The 17,309-nt window shown below is 42.0% G+C and overlaps 1 protein-coding gene and 1 pseudogene across 2 annotated transcripts in view; one reads left to right on the top strand and one right to left on the bottom strand.

The window, feature by feature from the left end:
* bms1 (BMS1 ribosome biogenesis factor) overlaps positions 1 to 17,309 on the bottom strand; it is a 64,111-nt gene that overhangs the window by 11,723 nt on the left and 35,079 nt on the right. The window contains exons 12-16 of one of the 2 annotated variants that reach the window (XM_061809545.1): positions 16,757 to 16,879; positions 16,456 to 16,616; positions 16,294 to 16,375; positions 15,916 to 15,995; positions 10,752 to 10,940 (exon numbers count right to left, since the gene is read on the bottom strand). In XM_061809545.1, the coding sequence (XP_061665529.1) occupies positions 10,752 to 10,940; positions 15,916 to 15,995; positions 16,294 to 16,375; positions 16,456 to 16,616; positions 16,757 to 16,879 (635 nt within the window). The remainder of the gene's footprint in view (positions 1 to 10,751; positions 10,941 to 15,915; positions 15,996 to 16,293; positions 16,376 to 16,455; positions 16,617 to 16,756; positions 16,880 to 17,309) is intronic. The other variant, XM_061809546.1, reaches the window with a different exon arrangement.
* Positions 12,977 to 13,094, top strand: LOC133496108 (5S ribosomal RNA; annotated as a pseudogene).

Raw genomic sequence — 17,309 nt, 5'->3', positions numbered from 1 at the left:
AATTCAAAATTCCATGACTAATATTGGATTGACTGATTGTGGTAGACAGCAATATTTCAGCAATAGGATTGTGTGTTTCCACTGAAGTAATAAGTGCCAAATCTTACCAATGTAGTAGGCGGATCATAATGACTGTGAAATTTATGGTTAATAAAAATATAAACTATAATTGTACAAAAGTGTATAAAAGTATTGTTGACTAGAAGCTCATTGGCTTTGCGTGTAATCAGCAGGGACATGGCATGCTTTTACAAAGCCATGCACCTTTGAGTTTGCGTATCCTAGGCAGTAAAGCATACTCGTAAATGGATTCTCTGGTGTGTTGTAAGGTAAGACTACTCTTCAGTTACGAAGGCTCTATGCAAGCAAGCCATGGGATGAAAACTTGGCTGCAACCCAGACTAATAGACCAACATGGTGTAATAGCCACTGCACAGGTAGTCATCACCAATAATTATACAGTATAGTGAAGTCTAGTCTGAATTGATTAGAGTGTGATAATGCCCATGGCAGCAAGATAACACTCGAGAGTAGGATTTTGATTTGATCGGATTTTCATTGTTGCTTTGTTTTGCTGTTGTTTTTATGCTGAATTCGAATCTGAAATCCGTTAAATCTCTCTCTCTCCCTCCCCTTTTCCAACTGAGGACCATGGTCTCAGATTTGGAAGTGCTGATTCTCATCCCAGCCGCTTCACACTCTGCTGCGAATGCTCCAGTGAGATATATATATATATATATATATATATATATATATATATATATATATATACATATACACACACACACACACACCACACACACACACACACACACACACACACACACACACACACACAGTAAAACAAAAATATAGAAATATTTGTAAACGGTCAAATGTTTCATGGTCAATATTTTCTAAATGGCACAAAATATCTTCAACTTTTTCCATTTGGGAATTGAGTACTTGAAGAATCATGTTCACGGACGTTTCTGTTGAGATAGTATGCAGCTTAAGAAGGTTCAAATGATAATCGGATGAAAATATTTCGTTCTACTTAAAAGCCTGCAATTTTTTTTCAATTCTATAAAGTCCGTCCCATGGTAGTAACTATTCCATATTGTGGTTTATGTTTGTGAAGTATTACGTTAATAGAGGGAATGCGCCTACATCATAAAATCACGTGATTTTCACTGACGCCGCTATACTGTCGGTCAAACAAAGCATTGTTGAATGTTGAATCTGTTAAGACTAAACGAAATTATGTCTGATAGCATGACACCCAGAGTTTTTGTCTGATACAGTTAAACATTTAGAAGGTGATAATAAACAAAGGTACATGGAAAAATTAGAGACTCTTGGCATAGAGGATCCGTTTTTAATGCCGAAGTTGATGTTTTCTCCAATTGACTGTTAATTCGTTTCCCTGTCTTGGACAGCTGAATATACACATGTAACTGGTGAATAAATTGTTGAGATTTACACAGAAGAGTTTGAAAGCGTATAAAAGTCGGGACGCATACAAATACTTCGTTGCTGGATGGGTCATAGATGTCGTGTCCTGTATAATTGAACAAAATAAGTCTCATCTTGTGATGGCAAAGGTAAGTTGCAACTTGCAATACTCGATCTTGTAATCTATATTTACTGTACAATAGTGTAATCCAATTTGCATAAATCAGGGCATTAAATCTAGCTATGATTTTGGACTAAGTTATTGCGGATATAGAATGTCTCACGATTTTTTAAAACTGACAACAAATCTAACTGGTGTGCTTGAAGCTCAGACTTTACTTTGCCTGTAATAAAGCAAAAAATATTCATAGACTGATGTTGCTGTTTTTGAAATATAATCATCTATATCCCGTTTGTGAAAAAAAAAAATAGGACAGGGAGTCACATTTACCTCCATAAAGCTCTCTGTGACAGGTGGTTTATTATTATTTTTTAAAATATAAATATGCATTATTCTCAAATAAGTCAACTTGGCATTATAAATACTTATAAATAAATACTTCTTGAAAATTCAAAATTGAGAAGAATAAATTTAAATAAAAAAAGTAATAAAATGAAATACATTAAGAATGAAATGCTCACTACATAGGCGTATATTCTGTTAGTTGCCGAAATACATCGATCTTTTCCGTTGGTATTCTATAGAATGGTATCTTTGAAAAACTGTCTAGTCTATTGTGACAACCAACAACACAACAGGTCTCACAACATTGTGAAAAATCTGTTACGGTCCAGTGACTCACTCCCGGACAACCGAGCAGCTTTGTTTGACTAGCAAAATGGCGTCGTAAACAAAACGGGGTATCGCGCGCACGATTGAAATACTTATTTAGTATTTTCAAAAATGCCCATTTTCTGTCTCGGAGGCCCCGTAGCTCAGTGGTTAGAGCACTGGTTTGGTAAACCAGGGGTTGTGGGTTCGTATCCCACTGGGGCCTCCACTCCCTGAGAAGGGTTGCGTCAGGAAGGGCATCCGGCGTAAAAATTGTGCCAAACATATATGTGCGTTCATCTGAGATGACACGCTCGAAAGGGACAAGCCGAAAGAAAGAACCCCCCCCCCTCTTTTCTGTCTATGGTAGCATGTGCAACAGCAGCAACACCACTTGTTGGGTTGACCCTTATAATTTAAATACACTAATATGCCACTGAAGTTTTCAGCCGTCTGGGAACGGTTGCAGTAGCGCCATGGCAAATTCATTTTTACCTGAGTAGGCTCTCCCACAGAAGAAGTTGGAAATTGTCAAATTGTCCGTCTTATCCTTCAGTTTCCTTGACATTGTTGTGATGTGTTTGGCCGACTTCATATGACTTCGCAACGCACCTTCTCCCATGTTAGATAGGTACATGAGTTTACCGCATGGTAACACGAATGAATGAACGTCGCAAGGTGCCAGCCACCTCCGGTACAACTCATTTTCTAACCATGTATGTTAAATCGCCACTTTCTCGTTCTACCCATAAGTGGAAGCTTTGTTTGTTTCGGCTAGCCAAGGTGCGCACTACCTCCACGCTTGGATGAACTGAACAAAATGAGGTCACTTTGAGAAATTTCTAGAAACCGGAAATGTGCAAGAGTTATCGGTCTTCGCCTGACCAGTTTATTGTTTTAATTAAAACACACAAACAATATTTTGAGCTGCAACAACAAAATCCCATGACATTCCCTGACCCAAGTAAAATATTTTTTATTTACTGGACTTTCCAAGATCTGGAAAGTGCAACATTTTGCCAAATGATAATCCTGAAATTCCCTGACCCATACGAACCCTGCCACATTATAAACCAGTGGTGAACAATTAATATTTACAGTGGGTCACACGAGAAAAGAGACTCGAGTCAGTGGGCCGTGCATCATTGATGACTTGAACTTAATTCCCCACTGAGACTGATGATTTGGACATGTCGAGAGGCGAGAGAGCGAGTATATTGGTATAAAGGAATGAATGGAGCTGCCGGGCACAAGTGCGAGAGGAAGTCCAAAGAAATATCAAATAAGAAAATACTCCAACAGAATTAGGAAAAAAAAAAAAAAAAAAAAAAAATCACATCAGTGCAATTTTTTTTTTTAAACTTGACAATCTCCATAAACGCCGAAACTTGCATGTATCTTGTTTAAACTTCATTTTACCTCTTAAGTGAGAATTTGGGCTTGAAACAGGGCATTGAAATCTGTCTGAATGTCTGAGGTGGCTACGCGAAGAACATCTAAGAGTTGGTCATCAGTGACAGAGAATCTGTTTGGATTTATTGAAAAGAGTTCTGATGGGAATGTAAATGATGCAATCTGAATGTTTGAATAAGCCATGCAACCTCAATGGATGACACTGACCTGACCACAGTTCACGCATCTGATGTTGCTCACATTGGTCAAAGGGAGGCACAGGGGCTCAGTGTTTATTCCTTGACAGACCAGTGCATTTAACTCATCTTCAGATAAAGTTTGTCAGATCAAGAATTTTTATTGATAAAAAATTTTAAATACCGTTTTATATCATGTTCTACTAATATCAGTTGGAATTGGAAATTAACATTTCTCAGTTTGAAATATGTTTTCTTTTAGTTATGTATTTGTTCATTTTATTTTTAATTTTGTTATGTTATATTAATCCTGTAAGTTATTTTAAGGTCTTGAGATTCCATTCCTAATCACACCCGCAACTTTATCTGCAAGCATGACTGGTGGACCACACCCATAACTATGTCTGCGGCATGACTGACCACATGATCACACCTGTACATTTTTCAAATGTGAGTGACTGCATCCAGTAGCCGTCCAATTTCTACGGATTCTCCAGGTTGGGTCACGGGGGAAGTAGCTTCAGCAAGGATACCCAGACTTCCCTACCCCCAGTCACTTCTTCCAGCTTTTCCGGAGGGATCCCAAGGTGTTCCTAGGTCAGCTGAGAGACATTGTCTCTCCAAACGTGTCTTGGGTCGTCCCCGGGGTCTCTTTCCGGCGGAACACCTCACCAGGGAGGCGTCTGGGAGGTATCCGGATCAGATGTCCCAGCCACCTCAACTGGCTCCTCTCAATGCAGAGGAGCAGTGGCTCGACACTGAGGCCCTCCCAGATGACCGAGCTTTTCACCCTATCTCTAAGGGAGAGCACGGACACCCTGCGGAGGAAACTCATTTCGGCTGCTTGTATCCGGGATCTTGTTCTTTCAGTTACGACCCACAGCTCCTGCTCATAGGTGAGGGTAGGACTGTAGATTAATTGATAAATTGAGAGATTTGCCTTTCAATTTAGCTCCCTCTTTACCACAATGGACCAATACAAAGTCCACATCACTGCAGATGCTGCAGATCTCCCGCTCCATTCTTTCCTCACTCGTGAAAAAGACCCACAGATACTTTAACTCCTCCACTTGGGGCAGGATCTCAGAGAGGGCACGTCACCTTTTTCCGACTGAGGACAATGGTCTCAGATTTGCAAGTACTGATTCTCATCCTAGCCACGTCACACTCTGCTGCGAATGCTCCACTGAGCGTTGGAGATCATGGCTTGATGAAGCCAACAGAACCACATCATCTGCAAAAACTAGAGATGTGATAGTGAGGTCACCAAACCAGACACCCTCTACGCTTTGGCTGCGCCTAGAGATTCATAAAAGTTATGAACAAAATCGGTGACAAAGGGCAGCCTTGGCGGAGTCCGACTCTCACCGGAAATGAGTCTGACTTATTGCCGGCATAACGGACCAAACTCTGACAGCGGTCGTACAGGGACCAAACAGCCCGTATCACGGGGTTTGGTACCCCATACTCCCGAAGAACCCCCCACAAGACTTCCTGAGGGACACGGTCAAACACCTTCTCCAAGTCCACAAAACTTGCAGACTGGTTGGACGAACTCCCATGCACCCTAGAGGATCCTGCCGAAGGTGTGGAGGTGATCCACTGTTCCACATTGTCAGGTTTAGGACAAAAACCAAATTGCTCCTCCTGAATTTGAGAGTCGATATCCCAGCGGACCCTCCTCTCCAGCACCCCTGAATAGACCCTTTCAGGGAGACTGCATAGTGTGATCCCCTTTAGTTGGAACACACCCCCTGGTCCCCCACCTTAAAGGAGCGCTTTTCAACACCCCAAAAGGGTGGGTACTCCGAACTGCTGTTTGGTGCATCGGCACAAACAACAGCCAGGACTCATCCCCTTACCTGAAGGCGGAGGGAGGCTACCCTCTCATCCACCGGGATAAACCCCAACATACAGACCCCGAGCTGGGGCGCAATAAGTATAGAGCTTGTGCACGTGATGTCACAGTTTTTACAGCACCATATTGCCGGTCAAACAGACCCGCTCGACATTGTGGGGGACATTGAAGTAGAGTAGAATATTGACAATAGTCAAGACTTGTTGTGCTGTTGGTTGTCACAACAGACGAGACAGATCTTCAAAAGAGATCATTCTATAGAATACGAGCTGAAAAGACCAGAAAAGATCGATGGGTTTCGGCAATTAAATGTGATAGATGGTGTCCAACTAAATACACATGCCTGTGTAGCGATCACTTCATTTCAGGTAGAACTTATTCTACTCAATCTCAAATAACCAATTATTTATAATGCCAAGTTGACTCATTTGAGAGCAATGCGTATTAAAAAAAAAAAAAAAAAAACGAGAGGTTTATGGAGGTTAACGTGGCCGCAATACGCTTCCGTGTGCGGAGGAGATGACTCCCTGTCCTAAATTTTTTTCCCCAATCGTAGCTGATGAATGCGAGTTTGTGTAAAACCAGGGGTTATTTATTTAAATATTGTTATTTGTATTGAAAGAATGAGAAGCCTAAAGAGATAGTGCACGTGATGGATGGTGCCCAACGAAATACACACGCCTGTATAGCAATCATTTCTGGTAGGAATTATTCTTTTCAATCTCAAATTATCAAGGAGTATTTATAACCCCAACTTGACTCATTTGAGAACAATGCGTATTAAAATAAAAAAAAAAATAAACCGTGCGTCACAGAGAGGCTTATGGAGGTAAGCGTGTGGTAGCAATACGCTTCCGTGTACAGAGGCAATTTCCCCCCCCAGTCATAGTTAATGAATGCTAGTTTGTGTAAAACCATGGTTCATTTATTTAAATATTTGTATTGAAAAAATCTCAGTGGGTCCATGATGATGTGGGATATATTCTTGATTGAGAACAGATCCAGTAACGAATTATTTGTATGGATCCAGGTTTTATACAGTTTCAAACTTTTCTGTGTAAATCTCAACAACTTACTTACCAGATACATGTGTATATCCAGTTGTCCAAGACAAGCAGAAGCCAATTAACAGTCCAATTTCTTATCGGTGAAAACATCGACTTCGGCAATAAATATGGGTCTTCTATGCCAAGTGTCCCTAAATTTTCCATGTACCTTCGTTTATCATCACCTTCTAAATGTTTAACGGTATTGGACAAAACTCTGGATGTTGGGCTATAAGACATTTTCGCTTTGTCTCAATGGAATTAACTGTCAACAATGCTTTGTTAGACCAGCAATGTGGCAATGTCATGTGATTTGATGACGTAGGTGCTCGAGCTCTATACCCACACTTGCTCGGCATCTCTCACCTTGGGCAACTCCAGAGTGGGACAGAGTCCAACCCCTCTGAAGAGGAGTGGTACCAGCAGTGCGTAGAGGCGAGTCCAACTATATCTAGTCGGAACTTCTTGACCTCACACGCCGACTTGGGCTCCTTCCCTGCCAAAGAGGTGACATTCCATGTCCCTAGAGCGAGTTTCTGTACCTGGGGATCGGATTGCCAAGGTTCCCGCCTTTGGCCACCGCCCAGCTCACATCGCACCTGAGCCCTATAGCTACTTTCACAGGTGGTGAGCCCATGAGAAGGGGGACCCATATTAACCTTTTAGCAGGGTTCATACTCAGTCGAACCCAAAAAATTTAAGGGCTTCTTAGGGCCATTCTTAGGGGCTGACACGAAAAATTTAGGGCTGACACAGAAAAATTTAGGGCTGACAAGAAAAATTTAGGGCCATCGTGGGAAATCAAGAGTAAGCAAAAAAGACTCACCCAATGGTGCCATCGGCTATTCTTGGTTCATCAAAGGTTCCAGTACCTCAGTACCTGTGACAGTGATCACCTGTCGCCCCTTGTGGTAGTTCTCATTGATATGACCATTGTCAACGTCTTCACGTAACAGTATACAGAAAAACTGATTCTAACTACAATTGCAACTATATACACAAATGTCTTCTACTGATGTAACCCTTACTCTAGCTCCTTGAGCCTACCCAGTGCCTCCTCTATTTGCTGCTACAGAGATGCCAAAGAGGCTCTCTTGTCCTTTGCTCTGCCTCTGAGTGCATTGGCCTCGGTGATAAACCTCAGCTTCCTCTTTTCTTCTGCCTGCTCACACAACCTGTCAGCCTTCTCAATAAGCACAGCTATGTCAGTCTCTAGTCTGGCTTTTTTGGCTTTGAGGCTGTCTATCTCTGCCTTAGCTGCCTTCCTCTTCTCTGCCTGTTTTGATGCATCCTTCTTTTCCTCCTCTAGATGCTGGACGTAAATACTTCTGGCAGAAGACGCAGCGACCAACAGCTCCCCTTGTGATAGGCACCATGTCAGGCCCTCCATATTGCTGGACCACCTCCACTATTTGCCTCCGAGCAATCAGTGACTCCTTACTTAGGTTGTCCTCGGTGACCTTGTTTGTAGAGAAGCCTCTTTCCACAGATGCCTGTCCATGGGACAGGAGCAGCAGCTGCTTTATGACGCCCCATAGCTCCTGGAACTGCTGGCTTTCCTGCTGATGCAGAGTGGAGTGGAAGAGCGTGTCCAGCCCGTCCTTAGAGATGTTGAAGTCAGAGAAAGCAACCCTAATCTCCTCATCTTCTTGGATCTTTTCACTCAGTCTGGAATACTGGAACAGAATCCTGTCGCAATTTCTTTCCTCCACCCTTATGTGATCCACAATGATGTGTAAGGTTTTTTGGAGTTTTTTGTTGTTGTTCTCCTTTTCATCTTTCATGGCAATATGCCGGGGGTCCATCCAGCTTAGTAGGCGGACTAAACTGTATATGATGGGGGCCTTCTCCAGCAACTTTTCCATCATCTTTACCAGGAAAGTTTGGCAGCTCATTCTAAATTACTTCGATACACGGTCGGTTGCAATGCCAGATTTCAGAAGCAGTCTCTCAGCAGCAAAGCCTATGTCTACTTTCGATAAATCCACCCATTGTGACTTGTCACCCACATTAATCTTGACAAGGCTGGTGAGGGAGGCTGCCTTTTCGTTAAGGAAGGACTTCAGGCTTGATGAACTTTTCCATCAGAGTCTTGATGAGGGTGCCCATGTTCTTTGCGTTGAAGGGAAGCATAGGCTTGTCAATCTGGTACAATTTCAAGAACGGTTCCACCAGCCTGGCGCACATGAGAAAAAAGTGAAGCTTGGCAACAAAGATGGGGTCCTGTGCTGCTTTCTGAACAACAGTGAAGGAGCTGTTGGTTGGGCAGGTCACCTTCTTCGTCCTTGCTGCCTCACAGTAATCTCGCACATGTGGCATCAGGGTGATGGCTCTCTCTGCCACATTAATGTTTTCAAGCCATCTGTGCTTGCAGAACATGAGAGGGAGAGTGTTTTGTGACTTGTTTAAAGTCCTCGCGCCTGGCAGGTGCATCGCGAAACAAGTTGTAGAGGCTGGACAGAAAATCTTCCACCCCCCATCCAGCTGCCTGGCAACCGATTCGAAATGCTTTATCGAGGATGTGGAGACCGCAGCTTCCAGTCTGCAGCATGCGGCAGGTGGTCATCTTTTCTATTTGTTCTTGAATTGATTTGTACAGCTTCCAATTAACATTGGGGCCATCCATCGAGAGCTGGAGCAGCTTTTGGTGACCGAAGTCACACATGATAGGGTCCCGACGCTCCTGAAGATCAGTTGCTGCTGAATGTCCCAGGAATTCAGAGGTGAGGTAGCAAGTGCGGACCCGGTCATCAATCCACAATCGGACATGAATGTCCAGCTACTTCTCTTGCATCTCATGATTTAGAGACTCATCAAAGAGGAGGACATACTCTGATTTAGCCTTCAGTTTCTGCCTCAGGAGAGATGAAAAGTGGGCAGCGATGCCAAATGTATGAAGTCTTCCTTTCCCCACAGTGGTAGTTTTTAGCAATGTCACTGTCTGGGAACATGACTGCAAACACTTTAGAATTATTTTTGCAAGATTTATAACTGTAATGGCTGCAGATCACTTTTAAAGTCCACAAGATCTCTGCCTTTAACGAGTCCGCCTTCGTGTATTGAACTAGGTTCATAGAGCCTGACTTCTGGCTGGTTGAAGTCGATGGCTGGACAACTGTAGGTGCGCATGCACTGCTAGTACCACTGCCTGAAGTTGATGCTTCACTATCTTTATATTTTAGAAACAGATTCATACCAACGGAAGATGAGAGAGTCTTCGCCAAATCAGCGTGTCTCTTTTTTTTTCGGTGCGACTCCAGCGCTTTGACGCCCATCTTTCCTAGCTGGTAGCTCTGCTTGCACAGATGGCAGTAAAACATGTGTCGATCTTTTGCATCTCAATGAACCCATCTTCCAAACTCCTTACTTTCAACCCAAGCATCTTGAAAAATGCACTTCCCCATGATACAAGTTGGATCGATGAAAGACGTAACGAAGACGAAGTGAAATGCCGACTCACGGAAACGAACAATGGAATATCGACGACAAGATAGCGACTCGTTGTCAACACGATGACTTCTGTTGACAATTTCCGGCTGTTTTCGACGCCAGACGGATCGCTATTTTCCTTTTAAATAAAAGATTTTTTTTTTTCGGGGGAATTTAGGCGGTAGAGGTCCTCCCTTTGATTTTTTATAATTTAAGGCCTTTTTAGGGGCTTGATCGGTTTTCGCGGATTTTAAGGACTTTTAGGAGCCCCGAAATGCACCTTCGAAAATTTAGGGTTTTTTAGGGACTTTTAGGGACGCGTGCGAACCCTGTTTGGGCTCTCCCCGGCCGAGACCCATGGGTGCAGGTCCAGCCACCAGGCGCCTGCTTTTGAGCCCCACCTCCAGGCCTGGCTCCAGAGGGGGGCCCCGGTGACCCGCCTTTGGGCAAGGGAAACTCATCACAGGAGTTGTACTTTGTCTGGTCCCTCACCTAGGACCTTTTTGCCATTGGCGTGAAGCCCCAGACAAAATACCTCCTTGGATCATCAGGACACACAAACCCCTCTACCTCAATAAGGTTTAGGGTTACTGTCGTGAAAGTCTGCAAATGTTTACAAATACCTCTGCCTGCTTCTGCATCTCCTCTTTCAGATCATCAAAGTAAGAGGCATCTCCATCATCATACTCGGCATCAAATCTCTCTTTCAGCCTCTGTTTCTTATCCAACCGCTTCTTTTTCTGGACTTCAGCATCCTCCACTTTCTTTGGCATCTCTTCAGTGGCGTCATTACCATCATCGCTTTCACGATTCTGTTGGCAAAAAAAAAAAAAAAAATTACAAAAGTGGAATAGGAACTTAATTGCTCAATTTAAATGTTTTTGATGCACAACATCGGCGTCAAACTCAAGGCCCGGGGCCAGATCAGGACAACGACATCCTTTTTACTGTAGGTGGTCCATTGCTCTTCCTAAAATCTGGGCAAACGATTCAGTTATATGCCATGAATAATACCGTTGAGATATTATATGCATGTTTTTTTTTTTACATTTTTACAAAGACTTGAACAAAAGATCCTGTTTATCTTACACAGAGTTATTGATCAATTTCTTATGTGTACTAATTTGACTTTACACCTATTTGGTCGCCCTCTTCGGATTGGCTGATAATTCAGACTTTTGGTTTAATGTCATTTTTTGGAGATCCAATCAATGATGTCACCGATTGGCGCTAAGAAAGGTTTACTCTGTCGGCATCGTGCACAGTATATCTGAATCTAAAAGCTAGGCTATTTCTAGATAGTAGTATTTATATGTTAGTTTTGTGTCTTTTGACATTGTAATGTAAATATCTGATGGCCAATAAAACTATTTTTGAAAAAAATGTCTGCGTAATGGGAGAGACAAGGGAGATGAGAGACGGCACAATGTGCGGATCAGTCTACAACACAGATTTGCTCTTGCACGATTACACTAAGTCAGATAACTGAAATAAAATCTTGTATTCCCATACCGCTGCAACATTTTCTTTTTTTTTTTTTTTAAACTATTATTGGGCTTATCCAGTCAACTCAAATGTGAATGAACTCGTTCACGTGGGGATGACAACACGACTGGAGCACACCGACTGTATTATAAGAAGGAAATGCTGGGGGGAGTATTGGTGAAAGGATCTTTGTGTAAAGCTTGCTTGAGGTGCTTGTTTACGCACTCTTAATGAGATACGGCTCGCATAACATTACATAGCATAACAAGCTAATGCTACTACTCATGTTTGTTTTTAAACATGTTCCCGTTCTATTGAACATGTGATATTGACCAGAGCACCAAATTACAACCTTTTTGGAGCAAAGGCACAAACTTTACAGTTGAAAAATGTCACGGCACACCAAATAACAAAAATGTCACAAAAAGTAGACACATTACTTGGTGTATTAGCTGGGTACCTTAGCGATTTGATGGAAACCGACTTGACAAAAGTGTCAAAGTTTGTGAGGTAATTCTTTAGACCCTACATATTAATTTGTTGCTAGGCTCCATCAAATTTAGCCAACGGGGGCCAGTCACATAATGTCACCAATACTGCATATACATGTCTAAGCAAGATGTTTTACAAATTTAAAGGCAATGATCAATTCAATCAATAAAATCATAAAAGGATACATTTCAATTTTTTTTAAATCAATAAACATTATTTTGAGAGATATTTGTTTATGGTTTGACAAAACTAAAAAATAAGGGCAAAAATCATTGTATGGTACTTTCTTCCATAGCATCAGTGAACATGACAATGTAATTAAATAGGAGTGTTTATAATTCTTTTTCAGCCCCTTAAAGTTTTCAACATTTATTAAAACACCTTTAAAGCAATTCTGGCATCTACATCAGCAACTGCAGCTGGTATGAGTATGTGGATATCCACTGATCCATTTGTCACAGATGCACTTGCACCATCTTGTGCATTGCCATCCACTTTTCCTGCAACCACATCAGATGCCATTCCTCTTGCACCCTTGCATGCACATTTGAGTGGTTGGCTACAAGCTTCAGATGCTATTGGCAGTGCGTCCAAAGGGGGCCAAGCCTTGCTGTCCCTTGTCCAGAGTGCAGCCCCATTCCTCTGGAGATGGTGCTTGCTGCTGTGGCTGGTCACCAGTGGTCCAAATTCTTGCCTGGTAGAAAACACAGTTTGAATGCTGTAATAATGCTTCCTATGTTGGAGGAAGAGCTTCTATCGTCATGATCTTATCTTTGAGGCAAAATAGCTCTGTGTGGGCCTCGTCAACAGAGATGAGTTGGCTGGTTTTGTTGTATTGCTATTTTGCCAGCTTGTTTCGATCGTACCTTTAGCTTACAGTCATGCTACCCTGAGAACACTCGATCTCGTGAGATCTCGGAAGCTAAGCGGTTTGGCCCTGGTCAGTACTTGGATGGGAGACCACCTGGGAATACCAGGTTTTGTAAGCTTCTCTCCCCAGCTAAAATGCAGAGGGGTTGCGTCAGGAAGGGCATCCGGCGTAAAACTGTGACGAACACTGGACACTTAAAGAGTGGAAGGGAGTTTTTCTTGATGAGGTCATGAATTGATCGAGTGCAGTTTACCAAAACTGACTGGAAATATTCATCATACTGCCTCTTTCCATGTTTTCCACTGTATGGACAGTGTTGGTCACTGATTCATTCATCACATCACAAGTATCCAGCATCAACAGTTCTGCAGTGTCATTCATGAAAGGATTGCCCATACCAATGACAGTCTTGGCAAAGCTCAAAACCTTCCCTCTGGAGCTCTCTTGAGTTGATAGACCTTCGTCATGGTGATAGATCCCTCAGAGAAACATGCTTCAAACTCCTTCAGCATTCTTGCTTGTTCAGGTCCTGCAAGCATCCACTTTCAAAATGCTGCCGGGTTTTCTGTGAGTCCGACAGCACCACCAGACCCTTTCACAATGTCAATGATTTTCTCATGGGCCAGGTGGATTGGGATTGCCGAGAACCTCTTTGCAGTCTTGAACACAACGCAGTCCATGCTGTCCAAATTCTTCTTTGATCGTTGGAGGCAGATTTTCCATATCCCTTATGTGTAAAGGGCTCCAGCGAGCAAAGTTGTGGTGATGCATGCTGAAGAACCAAGCGACCAAGGCTTTCATTGAGTCCACATACAAGTGGAAGTTGGCCTCCCGGTGAGCATGGATGAAGACCAGGCCCAGGAGCTCAAAGTTCAGGATAGTGTCCCAAAACTGAAACCGGCTGATCATGTTCTCTCTCCAGGTCTCTTTTGCATCTTTAGTGTCAGGTTTACCAGTTGACAAGAATGCTTCTTCTTGAAGCTTGGCTAGGGTCACAGCACTGACTTGATGTGCTCTTAGGGTTCTTGGGAGATGGCTGCAGCGGGGAAAGGAGTCTACGGTTCCAGAGGAAGCAATGTCTGCTTGGGTGAGGGTTTTTGCATTTTGCTGTGTACATGCTGTCAGTAGGACCTGTGCATGTGGGGCCTAGCAAGAATTGAAAGTATTTTGGATGTAGATAGCTAGGAATAAAAAAATGTCACACTTTTGTCAGATCTGTCTCCTATTCGGTTAATTAAAAAAAAAAAAAAATTCAACATAAGCCACCTAACTATATGTACTTCCTGCAATCTAATAGAAGACCATTAATTTGTTCTGTCTGTCACTATGCCTCACTGGCATAAATAGATGAACAAAGATACATTATTCATTGTAAATATATATTTTTTAACAAGTGCACAAGTATATACAGTAAATGAAAAGATAATTTAAATAGACTCATTGGTCAATCTTATAATCGGATCAGTTATGTTATTTTAAACTCCTTGATCAGTGATCCCTCTCGAAAATCCTGATTGTGTAAAGCCTGGTAATATGATAAAGGGATTAAACATTATGATTTCAGAGTCAAAAGCCCTTTGACGGAGACCATTACTACAATGTGAACCGCAACGAACATTTGTTTAACAACCTGACTTAGACTGAAATGTGACCCTATGGAACAGTGATTGCTACTGATTTTGGGTGGCTTTGGCTGTGTCGTTCAGGAATGAACAGTAGCTGGTTTGAATCCCAGCTCCAAGTATAGGCATGTCTTAGTATCCTTGGGCAAGAGACTAAATGCTAATTTTCTCCAAATCGGCCAGGCAACACGTTGCATGGCAGCAGTCGCCCACTGGTGTGTGAATGTGTGAGTGAAATGGGTCATTGTGAGGCTTTGTAAAACGCTTTGGCACTTTGGTAGGGTAGACTAGGGGTTGGGAATCTTAAGCTCACGAGCCATATCTAGCTCTTTTGGTGGTCGCGTATGGTTCACAAACCCCTCACAACAACATACTGTACAGAGATCAGGTCAAATCAGGTTGGAACAACTAATTGTGGAAACTCTTTGACAAAGATCGCTCAAAGAAAAAAAAAAGATGAAGAGTACCGCAATTTTTGGCAGGAATGGACAGCCTTTTTGGAGAGAGAAAGTTCTGGTGTGTGTCTAAATTATAATGACAAAATCGCAACGATGAAATGCTCAAACAAAAACCACCAGTTCGACACACCATACTGTGTTTGCATCAAAATATCCTGTGGGGAACAGCAGGATGAAAGCATGTCAAGAGCTACTGTCCAAAGTCCAAGTTAGTCAGCAGCAAATCCGTGTTTGAACGTAACAAGGTGAATGAAATTCAGATAGCGTTTGTGGTGCATTAGCAATTGTGAGAAACGGAAAGGCATTTACAAATTGGAAGTGTGCAAAAACATTTGTACTTGGCGTTGCCAGTAAACCTTTTGAAAACTTTTCGTGTCAAGATTATCAAACGAATAAAAGACATGCCTTTGACGGCAAGAACTGTTCATCATTGTACCATAGTTATGGCAAATCAAATTGAATTACGGATTATGATTAATTGATGGAAGGCTCAATGCCCGCATGAAGCTTCATCTAACGACGTAGGCAACAGACTTCAAAGCTATTAGCAAAACCATGCAGCACCAGAAGTAGTGGTAAGAAGTACTTTTGACATCATTAGTTAGCAACAGCGTAAAGTGTTATTTCAAAGAATTCAGACTTATTGTACTCAAAAAGTGTTGGTCTCACATAAATGTGCAAATACACCTGTATTTCGTTTTTTAAAATATTGTATGGCTGTTTTGAAATTACATTTTAAAATATTTGGCATTCATGGCTCTCTCACCTCAGCCTAAAAGGTTCCCCACCCATGGTGTAGACAAAGCGCAACATAAGTACAGTCCATTTACTATTTTAGTCAGATAGTAATAATGCATACCTCAGCTTTGTCGTGTGCTACAGTTTGGCCTTTGTGAACTTCGCCTGTTTCCTGATCTTCAAAATCTCCATAGATCTCGTCTATGTGAAAGAAGTCTTTGTTAATCATCAGATTAATTTACAAGCTGAAACAATAAACAAAACCAGGTAAAAACTTTTTCCTGCATCTCACATTTGGAGGCTGCTGCCTCTGCATAATTACCTGTCACCCTCGGGCTAAAAAAGATCGTTACTTGACCAACGTTCCACAAAGTCTGGTGTCATGTTTAAGCGCTCAGATAAGTTTCATGTATTTGTATTATTTTCGTAAACTAGATAACTGAATTAAAAGAAAATGTTAAAGAATAAACACAAAAAATACAATTAAATGAATAAATACCATCCTCCTTCAAAAGTGTGGCGGCATCTTGGTCCTCCTCCCATTTTCCCGTTACAAAGCAATCCTTAATGGAGTTCATCGCCTGAATGGGACAATTAAGACCTTTCAGCTATATTTAATCGAGATGATACACTAACCCACTTGGGTGTGATAAAACACTACCTCATCCAGATCCCAGTTGTGGGAGGAATCAGAGTTAAAATGGGAACAATCAAGACCATTTGCTTGAAAAGCTTTACTCTTCTGAGGTCGGTTCACGCGAAAGAGTCCCCCTAATTCCTCCTCAGCGTCATTCTGGTCACTCTCCTCTTTTGCCTCAGCGACTACAAAGAGAAAAAAGTTGCCAAAAACAGCATAAATAACTGACTGTGCAGCATGAGAAAGTGCTAGTTGGATTAAACAGATTTTTTTAATTAAAAAAGAAAAATGGACTTGAAGCATGTGAAAAGGAACAATTTGATACCTGAACCGTAAACGAATTTTCGGAGATTTGGCACAGCTTCTTGTTGGCGTAGAAAAGCTTCATATGCCTTCTGCTGCAGACCGTCTTTCCACCGCAGAGCCCCTGTCGACTCATATAAAAAGTCTGATGACATGAACAAGGACACAAAAAACTGTTGTGTCAGAAACGCCATAAAACAGTAGCTAATGTACTTTTCCTTTATACTGTATGAGGTGGTGTTATATGCACCATGATAACATGCTAAAATTGTGTTGCGTTTAACATTACTCGTAATTCCAGAGACCATTGTGTTCACTAGCTAGGTGATTAATTCCTAAAAGTTTGAAGAAAACTGTTTGGGTAGCAGAAAGAGGAACTGAGTATAGACTTGCTCATCTCGAATTCAAAGTACTTTCACTGGGACTATTAGTTTCAAATTTCTCTTTGGATTAGCATGGGCGTGTTGATGGCCGTGCTTAATAGGTCATGTAACGATTTTAAAGTGGGCCTGTCATGAAATGGATGATTTTTGGTATATCATTAATGAAAAACCCACAGCCAATATGTCCCATAT

The sequence above is a fragment of the Syngnathoides biaculeatus genome, chromosome 22 (assembly GCF_019802595.1).
Source record: "Syngnathoides biaculeatus isolate LvHL_M chromosome 22, ASM1980259v1, whole genome shotgun sequence".
In the NCBI taxonomy this organism is placed as follows: Eukaryota; Metazoa; Chordata; class Actinopteri; order Syngnathiformes; family Syngnathidae; genus Syngnathoides; species Syngnathoides biaculeatus.
Note: the sequence above shows the minus strand (reverse complement) of the source record. Positions and strands in the feature narration are given on the sequence as shown.